Genomic DNA, 15911 nt, shown 5'->3' with positions numbered 1-15911 from the left:
TACTACTAATGCGTTTTTTCATCTTGCATAGCATTCGTATGATCTATCTATGCGCGAGTGGAGAAAAATTTGAAATATTTCGAATGGCATAAACGATCATTCAAGCATAAGTTCACATAACGTATATTGCGAGCTTAATATTAACTAATATATTGATAATACATTGGAAAATATTTAACTGTTTTTATAAAAAATTACATTTGCAAATTCCGATTGTCGCAGCAGCCCCATGTTTCAAAGTTAATTGTCTTATTAACATTTTTTTTTAACTAGAACGTTTAACAATATACGTTTTGACTCTATTATGCGAACAAGAAATAAAAAAATTATATATATATATATATTATAAATAAATATAACTACCCCATAAAAGCTGTTTATGCACTTGTTTATAAATGTAAGACTAGTCGGTAAAACAAATATTAACTAAACAGAATTTAAGATTAAGGGGAAATCTACATGAAACTTCTCATATGGTTATTTATATTACAATTATGTATAAAATATAATGTAAGAAAAAACGATGTATTCTCAACATTTCCATTAAGATTTATTTATGTAATAGTCCTATTACATTATACATGACAGCATGGCTCTACGTGATACCATTTAATTGATTATAATAAACTCGGATGGAGTATTTTGACATAATATTTACTATATTATTATTCTTTGAAATTAGAAATACTTTTAACGCATATATTACGAACGGTGAAAAATTTTCGATTTCATAATGTTTATTTCTATTTGTTGTAATTTTATTGTAGCAGGGGAAACAAAAAAGAAATCTTACCTCTAATGTCTGTCGAAGTGTGAGATCGGGAAAAAAAACATCCTGCTGCTGAACGTAACAAATCCTTCGTCGCCATCTCTTAGTAAGCCTTTCCCGGTTTAACCAAATCTCACCACTGTCCAAGCCAATTCGGCCAGACAGGCAATTCAACAGCGTAGATTTACCGCAACCTTTCGGAGAAGACAATTTAAAAGTAGGACAACACTTGTTATTACTAAAAATATTTCAGGGCATTGTATTCGTTTAGTTTTTTAAATTTATCAATTATGCTAAAGAAACTATTCGCCCTTGAAGTAAAATATTTTAGGAAGCAGGCAAAACTTTAACAAAATTTTTTTAATTATTTAGATAACTAATCTTGCGGCGATTTAGAAAGATAAAGAACCAAAAAGAATAGAAAAACGAATATCGCGAGCTAAAATTGTAAATAAAGCATGATATGACATACCTGAGGGTCCCATGACAGCCAAGAGTTCGCCTGGTTTGACGACACCGGAGACATCCCGTAAAAGTGATCTTTTGTCCTTTACGACTTGGAGATTTCGGAAGACTAATTGCACCGGACGAGAATCCAGCGGACATACTAACTGTAGCGCTGAACTTTCCACTCTGGAATAATAATTATTCGTCCATTACTACAAACAAAGCATGTGTTTCTTTCCTTCCGCACTAGGTCTCATCAATATTAGATACAATCAACGACTAAGCAAAATAAATACAACTGCAACGCCTTCAAATTTCAGTCTTAAAGATTCAGTAAATTATAAACTACCAAATATAATTATTTGACGCGTCGTAGGGGATAATACATCTCTAATATATACCTTTTGATTAAAATGAATACTATTTATAAATACTATTTAGGAACTTACACTTCTGTTAAAATATTGTCAGCGTAGGTTTTTTCCATTATAACGTCATTCCTTATGCAGAAAAGGCAACCTTCTTGTGACTTTTTCAAACTATCAATCTTATTTATAAATCACAGTACATAATTACTCGATAAAGTGCATATTATTTTGACGATAAAGTTGGTCCCAACGATAGAGCAATCAATTCTTACTTTTATAAAGTATTCTTACAGTCTTTTAATAATTAATTTTTTAATTTAATAAATAAATTATTAAACATGATTATCATGATAAACAGTATTATTAGAAATTTAATGATAACCGAATGTTAGTGGTATATTTATATATATATATATATATATATATATATATATATATATATATATATATATATATATCTTACGTTCAATACTACCGCGTTGAATTAATTAAGCAATATCTTAAATGCAATTTTACGAAATTAATGTATACATATAAGGAATTTATTTCGACTACTTGTTCATTCGTGCAATACGAGATGCTAAAGTACATTTTTATTAAATACGCGCAAATTTAATAATAAATGTATATTCTTCCCGCAATAAGTACTTAATTTGTATGCATACTATTTATTAAAAGTGTAATGAATAATGTGCCACGGCTCTATGAATATTAATGATTCCAGACTTGAGGTAATAACGATTCGTCGATGGGTCTAAGAATCGGGCTCGCTTCTCAATAAAAGTTTAAACCAGCAGATGAGAAAAAGGCCAAGTCAATAAACGCGCTCGCGCGGTCAATTCAGTTTACGATGCCGGGCGTCCATAGAAGGCTTGCGAAGGCAATAAAATGAATTTCGGAAGGAAGTAAAACGGCGCCCAGTTAGCGTCAGGGCGAAACGAGCCGACAACTGCTAGGTTCGCTCTCGAGAGGTCGCCGAACGGGTTTTCTAATATAACTCAGCAAGACAAATCCAGCCAAGGGAAAAGAAGGCGCCTTGACATAATCTGCGCACGCGCGAGCAGATGAGCTCGTGTGTTACCGCCACAGCATAAGGGGGATATAAAAAACGTGAAGTGCGCGCTCGCAATCGGAAAGCGCCCGTCAAAATGACGGACGATGGAAAGCGAGGAACAAGAATTTCCCCCCTCGCAACGTGAAAACGTCCGCCCAAGGTCGCGGAAAGAGGTTCGACCGGTCGTTTAGTGGAACAATCTCGCGATCGGCGCTGCACTGCGCGCATCCCCTGACATACGCGCCGTCTTTGGCAAGTGGCCGCCGCGCTCTTAACTTTCTAACGAACGACGCTGGTTGCCATGGAAGGGATGCGCAAAAAGTCGGCGAGAAAGAGCGAGAGAGAGAGAGAAGAAATAGAGAGAGAGAGAGAGAGAGAGAGAGAGAGAGGGAGAGTGTGTGAGTGAGTGTGTGAGTGAGTGAGTGGGGAGGCAGCGAGGGAAAAAGGCAAGTGAATCTTTTGAATCGTGCGTCAACCTGGGTTTCAAAGAATCGGGAAATTGAGAAATTCCCTTGATCGCCAACCAGAAGCCTACTGAGGATGGCTTTTCTTTTTTCCCTCAAGCTTTCCATACTTCTTTTTATCCGTGCACTCAATTTGTTCTCCCATAATCAAGAACAGAATTAAGATTGGCACAGTCTTCTTTGTTTCAAAAAAAAAAAAAAAAAAAAAATTGAGAAGAAAGTGTTTTTTGGAATAACAATGCCTCTAAATAAAGTATCTAATATTTAACAAAAATTTACGTTGTTTGAGTAATTGAAATGAAATCTATGTGAATAAAATATAATAAATCATTAAAAAAAATATGTCGCTATATAATAAGTAATTATGTATTAAAATTTCTATTCATTTAAATTCAGTTGTATCTTATATTTTCAATTGAATAACAAGCGAATACTACTTTACTTAATTAAAACAATTATCATCGTTTTTATCTTCAATATTTTTTAAATATCGTTATTAAACCTTATAAATTGATGGATAGGCAAAAATAAATTAAATAAAATTTTATAAAACTTAACTGAGTATATTATTGAAGCTCTGTTCTAAATATGTTCTATTCTAAAATTCTTTCAGTAATACACATATTCAAAATAGAAAAACAATTAATACATATTATATATAATTATTTGTTCAATATCTTATTATATATATATATATATATATATATATATATATACGTAATGTAAAATACATATATGATACAAAATATTTCAATATATTTCAAGATTTATTTGACCGACTTTTACAATAAAATTTAGTAATACATGAATTTACATAAATAAGATTCAAATCATATAAATGCTTATATAACATTTATAATATAATATTTTTAAAATGGTCGATATGATATATAAATAATGATTGAAAAAATTTTAATGATAGGAAAGTTATAAAGGGCGCCTATCGAACAGTAAAGCATCTAAATTATTAATTTTCGAAGTATCTGTTTAATATTTTATAAAAATGGGACCAATTCAAATTAGTTATAAAATATTATAATAAAAAAAGAATGAGTTTCAATAATTTTTGTAAGTCATAATGTATAATTTACAAACATAGTTTCTTTCAAATATTTTATTATTTATAGTTCACTTGGTGAAAAACATTTATTATTATTATTTATAAATATCGCATCCTGCCAGATCTCATATAAAATATATTAAAAATGATATATCTTTGTTTGATTTTTAATTCATTTATGATTTAATTAGCACTGTAATTCTTGAATTTACTATTAATACAATGTATCAATGTCTTTTAGATATCTTTTAATTTCGCATAATATTTTTTAAAACACATTCATTCGAATAATTTATAAATATATAATTAGCGATGTTCGCGATAAATATGATAGACGCTGCATTAATAACAGTTTATCTTACCAAATTAGATTTTATAGGTGTACAAAGTAACGAACCGTAAAATGTAGTTCATGAAAAATTGTATTATCAATAAATAAAATGTATATTACATTAGACGGTGAAATTAATTATTAATCCTAAAGGCATTTGTTCGATAAAATTTTAAACGTTATTAATTCTTTCTGCATTAGTGCTATAATTTATATGAAATTGTATGGCCGATTGTATATCGTGCAATAAAATTTTTTTAACACGAAGTGGAAACTAAGCACTGAATTACAAACCATCGTACTGAAGCTGCACAATGCAAACTGAAAAGTAAATTTCAGACTCGAAAATTATAAAGGACTAGCTTATTAGCTTCGTAAAGTTTATGATAATCTATGCTCTAATAAATGTTGTATATAGAGAGACATTGAGCGAAGATCGGTAAAGCAAAATCGACAATGACAAAAAATAAATAAATAATTAAACAAATAAATAAAGCAAAATAATAAAAATAAAAGCGATAAAAATGATTAAAAAAAAAAATAAAAAATAAAATAAAATAAAAAAAAAAAAAAAAAAATAAAATAAAGACTGAAAGAAGAAGAAAAAGGAAAAAAAGAAATGTATATTTGATCCGAAGCAAACGCAGATCTTAAGAATCTTATACTCTTTTACTGTCAATCACTCGCTGCCATTGACTCGATAATAAAAAGCCTACATTTCCATTGCTCATCGGCCCGCGCTGCTAAAAACACGAGTGCGGCACACAAGCCATGAAATACAACCAGGAAAAAATACACGGGAAGGTCGGCTCCAGTAAGTAAGCTTGCCGCTTCCCGCTCACGATTATTTGCAAGTACGATGCACTGGAGAAAGCGGCGGTAAAAGGAGGAGGAAAGAAAAGAGAAAGAAAGAGAGTAGCGTATAATAAATTCCCAGCGTGCGGCGATATCACGTCATCTCGGGTTCGTTGAACCTCCGGCGCCTTCTGCACTCTGCCATCGAACGGAGGCTATAGATGCTCTCTTCGATGTGTGTCGTCGTCGTCGTCCCGACCGCACAGCATTTTAGGGACGCGAGGGCTGCCCTTTGTTTCGCTCTTTTTCACCTTTTTTCTCTCTTACCGAGGATACGGGGGTCACGGTTGATTATACTTTATACATCTAGTCGCTCGCTATTAAACCGATAATTATTGTTTTACGTTCGGCACTGGGAGTCGATAATTTTTAGATCGGCAGAAAAGCAATTATTTCAAGAGCCCGTACTCATCCGCCATTTATTAGCGACCAATACATTTGCTCGCACATTTTTCGCCAACTTCATCAATCGATTAACTCACGTTAACTCAAACACATTTAAATGCTCGTTGCGAAATCGGCATTGGTCATATTTTTCAGTTGATGAAGATCGAGGGATAATAGAAGTGAATGCACACATGCCTTTCTACCTCACTGTTATTGCAATTAAAGTAAAATAATTATATAATTTTCTAACATGCAAATACGATATATCAATCAATTCAGAAGTTGTAGCTTTACATTGAAATTCGCATCACCAGCATCATTATTCTCAATTGTATTATGCGAAGAAAAGAAAGAATTTTACAAAAAATTTAACTACATAAAAAAAAAATATATAAAAAAAGGAAAACAATTGCATAGTACGTAAATAAGAGAGGGGTTGAAAATCAGAAAAAATACTTTTACGTAATTTAAGGATGCCTCTTATCCGGGAAGCTTTGCGCAATTTCCGCTGGTAGCAGTAACATGATACTGCCTGTATATGTTTACATATATTGTGACGCTAGCATACTTTCTCAGATATCGAATCAAATATTTTTAGGCTGGATTCCTTTTTCTAAATCAGAAATAAGCATGCCAAGGAGCATTATGTTACGAACATTCTAAATGAATAATGAAATAAACCTTTAATAATTAAGGGGAATTGATTTGAGAATTTTAACGCTTAAATTTCAACGATTAAAATCTCGATTAAATGTTATTTGGCGAGAAATGTCGCAACATTGAATGATAAAAATAAAAAATTGCGTTATTAATGATGATAAGAATTAAAATGCATTCTCAATGATAATAAGAAACAGATACAGAAGAAGAACAATAGCAGTAATAACAATCTAAGCTGTGTATAATGTAATATTTGATTTTTTTTTTTTTTTTTTTTTAATTTAATTATTATTATTGTAAAATGCATAATAAGTAATTTTGGAAAATAAAAAATTACAATGAATTATGAAAATTAATAAATAAGAATTGCATTTTAAAAATAGTATCAGAGACGTACAAATCGTGGTTCATAGAATTTCATAAGGTTAATGAACATTATTTTATTTTTCAAAGTTAATTATGAGAATAAAAATTTCTTGTTTAAGAACAACCAAGAAAAAGTAATATAAATAAAAAATATAAAAAGGTATGAAGGGTAAACCATATCATAAACGAACTAGTTCATCGCATTCCTTTTTCCTCGACCTCTCTTTTAATTTCTGTGAAATTTGAATGCGTATAATTTTTTTAAGTTCGCGTGCAAACTTGATACTTCCTCAAGTTAATAAAATAACACGTATATATATACAACGATCACGAAAGGAATATTAAAAGACAAAAAAGGATCCGTCATCCTCGATTACTTGCATGTTCCAAACTTTCTTGAATGAATAATATAGAATCGTAAATTGATTTCTCATACCATGAACTGCACAATTTATTTTACAAATATCGTCTTATATTATTCTTAATCGCAAAGCATTTTTATTAGCGATTAATTTTTTTCAAATAGAAAACGAAACGATTCTTCATCCAAATTCTGATTCACATTCACAATTCTAATTCGGATTCACATAAATAGTAGTATCGATATATCACTTTGATTTGGCCAAGCCAACTTTCAAATATAATTAATAATAATACATATTTTATATATTGAAAACGTATATTGTAATGTTTAAATAGCAGCTGTGGATGTTCTGTCACGAAATTAATTTTAATTCCTTACTTCTTTATTTTACTGTATTGTGCTTAATTTTCTAAATAATATTTAAGTTAATTTGAGCTTACGTATATTTAGTCAAACAATTATCTGAATCAATATTTAACTTTGTATTACATCAAGATGAGGCCTCAATTGTCAAATATGAAGTAGAAATTTTAAATTACTGAATCTTTAGCATTTTCAACCATTACCAATAAAAAACGTATAAATTCATTTCATTTCATTTATTTAAATAAAGATTTATAAACAAAACAAAACAAAAATTGTTTGACCAACGTACTTTGTTGATTCGATGAGGTATAATTTGCGTGTAAAAGCTTACAATTATTTACTTGTACTTAAATCTTAAATCTTAAAGATTTGAATTACGAAAGATAATAATACTTAATGTAATTTTACGTCTATAAAATATTTCGAAATAATTTCGCAACTATTCTATTGGTTATGAGTTACAATTTTTTTTTTTAAATTATACAGATTAACTAATTATAGCTTTATATTGGCTTAAAGTCAAAACATCGAAGATCACGAAGCCTTCAAAAATCCTAAGGGATTTATTTTACCCAACAATATTAACGAAGCCGAAAAAATACAGTTAATCGCTTAGGTATTATAAGGAAGACAGAACTTAATGGTCTGGCGAGCTCCTTTGAACTCTTCCTTGTTGTCTATGCTGGCAATTTATGTTCCCTTTCGTCAAAAGTGCTAGGTTTAATGGAGCAGCGTTAATTAATTTTTAAACTTTCAAAAAATCCGGCCCTCGCCATAAAACTATGTCAGAGACTCTTCCCACATAGCATTCGCGACAAAAATTTAAACGAATAATCTCTTTGGGAATACGAGGTTAATGCGCTCTTCTAGAACAGACCGTCTCGCCTAAAAACCAATCCTACTGATCCGGCTGTACCCACCCCGAGGCATTTGTGCTTGTTCCGACACACCTCTCGCCTTGCACCGTTTATTTCTAGGCGTGCCTCACCTTGGGTCCACTTTCTCCTAATGTACCCTTACGGAGGTGAGTGTGCAGCTACAATTACTTTATGATGATGGTTGACAAAGACCATTGCTGCTGATACGCCGATGCCGTTCGTCCTCGATTAGCCAGAGCTTACGAAAATCTCACGCTTATTAGTAATACGTTTAACACTGATGTTCAGAGATCCAAGCGAATCTCTTGGTTATCGTGTCCGTCCTCACGTTCGTTGCAGATGTGCTCCATATTAGATTTTTTTTTATCCTCTCGCTCTCTCATGCATCCTCTTCTGTTGGTTATTAATAATGTAAGAACGAGAGAGACGCTGAAACGTAGCGGGACAGATAGAGGGGGAGGGGAGGGACTTACCAAGTGAGTGCGTTGAAGGGATAGCAGGGGAAGGGAGTGAGAGTGAGAGTGAGTGTGTGTGTGTGTCTGTGTGTGTGTGTGTGTGTCTCTGTGTCTGTCTGTCTGTCTGTCTGTCTGTCTGTCTGTCTGTCTGTCTGCCTGTCTCTCTCTCTCTCTCACTCTCTCTCTCTCTCTCACTCTCTCTCTCTCTCTCACTCTCTCTCTCTCTCTCACTCTCTCTCTCTCTCTCACTCTCTCTCTCTCTCTCACTCTCTCTCTCTCTCTCACTCTCTCTCTCTCTCTCACTCTCTCTCACTCTCACACTCTCACTCTCTCTCTCTCTCTCTCTGTGTGTGTGTGTGTGTGTGTGAGACGGGAGGGAGAGACGGGAGGATCTGTAATTTCCATGCTATTGACACGATGTAGCGAGCAAAAAATTGGAGGACACATACGGAGAGAGCAGAAGGCACCGGGATGAGGGATAGGAGCGTCTTGAATGGGCATATTGCACAGCCACGTACAAATAGGCGAAAATGGAACAGAAGAAGCTAGGGGGTGAGAATGCTTCGGAGCAATTAACTACGAGGTCGGACTATAGTGGAACGAGAGCGCACCGCATGCGTCGTACTCGCTCCTTTGAGTAAGTTCAATGAACTCCCGGAGTCGGACTAAGGTGATCGAACCTGTTATGTGCAGGCGCGCAGGCACGCATACGTGGGGACTTGGCGCGTGTGCCATTTGAAACTTTAAACCTAACGGTGCCGGTGCTCGACAAGGCCCTCCCGCCCCTCGACCTCCTCCCCCTCTCGCCAACTCGTCGACATCCCCCGCACTCCACCTCACGCGTCACCGTCTCTCCTTTCTTTATCTCCTCCTCTCCGTTCTCTAATGCCGGGCGCTCGCGAAACGCTTGCCGATATGCTGATTTATACTATGGACGGGGACAAGGCGTCGTGGGTTCGTACGCGAGTCCCGAGACCCGATAACCTTGATACAGAGGCCCCGAAGAGCGAGCAGCTGTCGAGAGCACGTAATGTAATACCGTGCGCACATTGTGTGCGTGTGCACGCGCAGAGGGATCGTGTATTACAAAGTGTGAATCGAGAACTGGAGGAGAGAAAGAGAGAGCGTTAACTTCGATGCGTACGCGAGAACGTCGTGACGAGTGGAGAACACCATTATATGTGGTGACGATACATTTAAATGCAGAATATTAAATGTATATTCAATAAGTGGCGTTTTTCGACAATCTCGCAATTTACAGTCTATGTCATTAATATTACGTGAGATGCTAATTCTTCATACTTGCATGATAAATGAAGTCAAATTTACAAAAACTCATACACTGTCATTTTGCAAATCTTAATTATTATATCTGTAATTCGCTACAAAAATTTAGTGGATTTAGTTTATTCCTCTCTATTCGAGGCGTATCATTAACAAAATCTTCGATACTTTATACAATTTATTGTAAATTAATTTTAAACTTCTAGGACTTTACGGTAGTATAACTCTCATAATATAAAACATGATGTGTATTGTCTAACAACTGAACGAAGTGTTAGTGATTATAAAGAAAAATCGAAAAGTATTTTTAATTAATTAAGTCAACAAATAATATTCACATAGATAAATACTTAATATTCTATATGAAATACCTTTATTGATTATAAAGAATAGGAGAATAAACAATAAGAATATTAAATTTATTCATTTTAATTAAGGAGCTCTTGATAAAATTTAACTTTCATTATGGTAATAAAATATTATTAAAGATATAAAAATATGAAATTTAATTGCTTTTTAAATGTAACATTTATATTTCATATTTTTTGGAGATAATCCCTAGAAAGTAAAATAATACATTTAAGGACACTTGTTAATAGATATGTATATATATATATATATATATATATTAATATTAAATTCGTACCAAATTTTATAAATAATTTTATAAACAAGATTTTCGTGACGATACATATTTATAATTTAACGATCATTATCAAAGTATATTCAACCCTTAATTAAGAATATATATAAATAGACTCTTACAAAGAAATATTCATTTAACATATTAATTTAACAAATATATTAATAAAATTATGCCTCTAAATATGAAACAATAAATTTAATAATTATTTAATACAGAGTTAAGGATTTAAATGATTAAAAATTGAATCTATCACTATTACCTTTGTCAGTTAAAATTCATATCCATATAAAATATAACGAACGCCTGTACTAAGTATATCTTCCAGGTTCTACAAAATTGTAAAGTGAAATGTTTTTCAGACATACAGTCATCATGCGAGTTCCTGTTTAAATATATCCAATCCTAATAAGTGAAGGGCTAATCAGTAAAAATATATGGAAAAATGATGCCATACCAAAAATGATATACATACTTCTCTGTATATACATAAATGCCTACATAAAGTTGATTTAGAAAAGCATCTAAGGCGTCACCAATTTTCATGCTTTTTTTAAAAATACTACATTAAATAATCATAAGAATAAGAATTCTTATTTCACATTTGAAAACCTTAAAAATAAGTTATTTTTTAAAATCCTTTCTTTGATTTCAAGCGCTCAAAATATAAATTTCATTTTACTATAATATTCGTACCTGAAATTGTATAACAATTCACTTTATCTTATATAATTGATCAAAATCTTTCTCCATTCATTTAGATTTCAATTATAAAATACTACATATATCTAATATTGTGAAAAAAATTATCTTTTCTTCAAATAAGAAATAAAATTTTGAATTTTGAATTTTCACTTTATAAAGAAAAATCATTTTAAGACATTCAATTAAAGGCAAAATTTCCTTAAAAGCATTTAAAATGAAATAATTCTTGAAATTACTAATGTAAACAATTAATAAAAAATTATTGGCTAATTGAAAAATAAAATAAAAATATAATGATTAAAAAGAATATTATAAAGTACTTATTATCACATGCAGTTTAATATTAAATATAAAAATTGACAATGGAATGATGAACTATATTGAAATATATTTAATTATATGTATTATTTTATATTACAATACATTATTATTTATTTAGAAGTTTATTTGTATGTTATATATAATAGTTTCCTATACAATTATTATATAATTTAACTAAGAATTACTGATAAACTGATAAATAATAATAAAATACATGCGCGCCACAGTATAAACATTTTAAAAGACCGACCATTATTAAATTTTATTTGCTGAAAGTTTCTTTGTAATCATTCGTTACCTTTCAGTAAATTATAACCTTTTAACATATGCATGATTATTACCACAAAGTAAGCTACGCCACCATTGTGTATCGAATATAGGTCATTTTAATCGTCGAATTCATCTTATCCAGGTATTCACTTTGCTCCCAAAGTATGCACATATCTGACAGTAACAAATCCTTTTATCGCTGTGCTTTAACCAGGTGTATATGCCTTCGCTTTTTATCCTCTTCTCCCCCCCCTCCCCCTCTCCATACCAAACCCCCTCCCCAACCCCCTCACTCATTCCTTATTCCTCTCGCCGCGCAATTTCGTAAGTGCTTGTAGTGCGTGAACTGCGCATTAATTTTTTTATAAAAAATTGCTAACAGAATCCTTGCAACTTTTTAAAGCATTATATCGAAAACATTCAAATTAACTTATCCTTGAGACTACTGTAAGATCAAATGAGTCAGACTGTTGGGTAACAGATTTTAACAATTGCTACATTAACTATGATTTGAAAGTTCAGTAACCGATCGATAATTATTATATCAAAACAAAAGATTAGCAGGAGAGAAATGAAAAGTAAAATTCAGCAGCGGACGTTTGATTTAAGATATTTGAGCAAATGATTCGCTCTATAGATTTTATTCTAAGTTGTTTAGTCTACGAATTACGAAGATAATAATAAAAATGTGGTACCAATGAAGTACTGCCAATTTTTCAATAAATCGAAACAATAAATCAATTATTTTAAAAAGAGTCTATTTTTTAATGTAAAGCCATTTATTAAGACAGAATCAATCTATTATAATTGACAATTGACAAATATTGAATAAAATATAAAATTTTCGGTAAAAGATGTTGAAGTTAATATATATTATAATGGGAATAGATCCTAAAATAATATAAAAATTACTCTGATGTGTAAAAGTTATTTTTTTTTTTATTATTATTAGTGATTGAATAGAATAACTTTCATTCGATTTGTTAATGAATCTAAAATTCTAGTCAATCATACAAAATTAAAGTTCAATTTATTAAATATAAATTCGCAAAGCATTTTTAATAAAAGAGCAATTAAGTCAATCTGAGAATGAGTATACACAGTATTACACCACAAATAGAAAGAATAGATAATTGTCCGCCATTCATTTAGGAAAATTAGATCTGTGTAAGAAGCAGACAGACGTAGTCGAGATAATCTTCGTGTCCCCACGCGCTCGTAATGTCAAACGTATGCGTAACCAACATAGACGATTTACATAAATTGGCATTTTAGTCCAGCGGTAAACGCATTGCTGTTTGCCTCAACCAATCTGCAGATTGTAACGAGCAAAGTGCAAAGTGCAAAGTGAAAGTAACATTCAAGTCAAGTGAGAATCTCTATAGTCATAATATTCTTTTACGTGACAACCTTTCTTTTTGTACTATGTCTGCTTCCTTCTCTCAACACCTTCCCTCCTCTTACGCTTTTTCTCTGTCTGTATGTCGTTACAGTCTCTCTGTTCCATTTATTACGTTTCAGTTTTTATTGTTACAACTGCGTAAAAGATAATGGGTGAATATTTAATGCTCGAAGAAATTATGTGAGTATTCAAACGATAAAAAATACATTAAAAACTCACAAAAGTTCATTATATAAATATTTTTACTTTAAAGCGCAAGAGTACTAACATGGTCACATTCAAAAAAAGTAGATAGTAAGTACATTAAAATAATTTGTCGATATATTTGAAATGCTATTGTTCATAAATATTTTTATTTTGATAAGAAGTAGCGTTACTTTCGCTTTTCCCACTATCCTTTAAAGAAATTATACTTTCGAAATTTCAGATACACTTAAATATATATGAATATAATTATAAAATATGTATATCATATAAATATCATGAGAAATAATGAGGTTACTTGTAATTTATTAAATATTTTACATAAATTTATTAGCTAAAATATAAATGTTTTAATACAGTTAAAGAGCATTTATACAAAGTCTATGATTGTTTATACATACATACTTTTTACACCAACTTATCATCGCAAGAAGAATTTTATAATTTAGTCAAAATAAATTTATTTATTTCAAATTTCAAAGTAAAAACAAAATGCCATTGATTATTTAGTATTAGAGATGCTTAAAAGATAAACAGAATATTTGAAAGTTGTTGAGTGTATACGTAATTCTAAAAGTAATGATAATTAGAGAAAAGTTTTTGTAAATTTCTTATTTAGTCAACACTAGAGTTAAAACACTTTGGTCACCGTGACGTACAATATTTCTGCAATCTCTAATTAATCATAAATTTCACTTAATTTTTTAACTGAAGTTTGAAGGACAAGGATTTTACAACAAAAGAAAAAAGTACGCAAGTAAATACACTGTTGAAAACAACATTCCTGATAAACAAATTGCATCTCCATTGGATATCGTTGTCCATCTCCCCTTTTGCTCATCACCACTCCACCTCATTCATTTTCCCCTTATTTTCTCTCATCAACACATGGTAACGCAAGCCGTCCCATAAAAAAATCACCTCACTTTATGTAAGAGAACGTGTTGCTAACCTGCTGAGAGCGATTATTCTGATTTCCACGTGGTACGTACGCAAAAGAGATAGAGAAATTGCACTTTAAGTACGCAGAGAGAGAGAGAGAGAGAGAGAGAGAGAGAGAGAGAGAGAGAGAAAGAGAGAGAGAGAAAGTTGCAAAATCGCGCGCGTAGTGACGAACCTCGAGTACTAATTGAGTGGCTTTTATGACCGTCGTACGCGGGACGCGCGAGATTTTTCTTACCTTTCTCCCACTCCACTGCTCTATCCATAGCTTAGCTCCTAGAGAACGTGGTAAACGTGTTTTAGCCGTGGATTGACATGCAGTGGACTAAGTGCAAGCGGGTCGCTTGTTGCGTTATGCAGTCCTTCCCTCATGCACTCTCCGCATTTTAGTTTTATACGGGACATCTTCATCAAGAAATTTGAATTTGGGATTTACGATCATCATTTATATTTTAAATAAAGTGTTTTCCAGATTAGTTCAATTCTTTATGTGCGATTAAATTCTAGTCAAAAAAAAAAAATTTTTTTTTTCGAAATTGAAACAATTCTATGACAATATATATATATATATATATATATTATATATTTTCTGATTCTTATGAAAAAAGGCGTGGCGAAAAGTTACAAATTGACTTTATAATTTTCTAGATATCTCATATTCTAGAAATAATTTATTTAATATACAGATTTCCGTTGCAAGGCAGAAGGTTGAATTAGAACCAAAAGATTCTCTTTATATTGGTATTATGAAATTAAATGATAATCAGCCCCTTACTTTTCAGATTAAAAACATATGGCAGTATCAACAAACCTTATTGTAATTTTTTAGTTTTTTTAGTTAATGCTAGCAGATACCCATTTTGGTAATAATTCAATTTTACAATGAAAGAAAACATTTTCCAAAAGAGAGAAAAGAAACGTGATTATACAGAATAAAGTTGGTCATGAATTTATTCCAATTTACATTATCATATAATTCTCATATGCAAGGTAAAGAATGATGGTCATTACAGAGGAAAGTAAGATAGCTGATGGTAAATACAATGCAATGGAGCCCCAAAGTCTCTGTACACATAGAATAACATTCGCAAATTCAGTTTGGCTCGAATTCTACTTTGATCGCCTTGTTACAAAGCATACATTCTCGTATTATCAAAAGCAGAGAGACAGAGAGAGAGAGAGAGAGAGAAACAGACAGACAGGCAGGCAGACAAACAGACAGAGAGTGAGAGAGAGAGAGAGAGAGAGAGAGAGAGAGAAGGAGACAGAATTGAATTGAAATGAATTGAAAATGTAATCAGAATAATAAACCAATA

The 15911-nt window shown here is 31.7% G+C and overlaps 1 protein-coding gene across 1 annotated transcript in view; it reads right to left on the bottom strand.

The window, feature by feature from the left end:
* Positions 1 to 15911, bottom strand: part of E23 (ABC transporter G family member E23) — a 172790-nt gene that overhangs the window by 25128 nt on the left and 131751 nt on the right. Inside the window, exons 2-3 of the mRNA XM_011501208.1 lie at positions 1242 to 1402; positions 794 to 963 (exon numbers count right to left, since the gene is read on the bottom strand). Of these exons, the coding sequence (XP_011499510.1) occupies positions 794 to 963; positions 1242 to 1402 (331 nt within the window). The remainder of the gene's footprint in view (positions 1 to 793; positions 964 to 1241; positions 1403 to 15911) is intronic.

This window comes from Ceratosolen solmsi, unplaced genomic scaffold (genome assembly GCF_000503995.2).
Source record: "Ceratosolen solmsi marchali unplaced genomic scaffold, CerSol_1.0 scaffold57, whole genome shotgun sequence".
Classification (NCBI taxonomy): domain Eukaryota; kingdom Metazoa; phylum Arthropoda; class Insecta; order Hymenoptera; family Agaonidae; genus Ceratosolen; species Ceratosolen solmsi.
The sequence above is the reverse complement of the archived record's forward strand: the minus strand, read 5'-3'. Positions and strand labels throughout refer to the sequence as shown.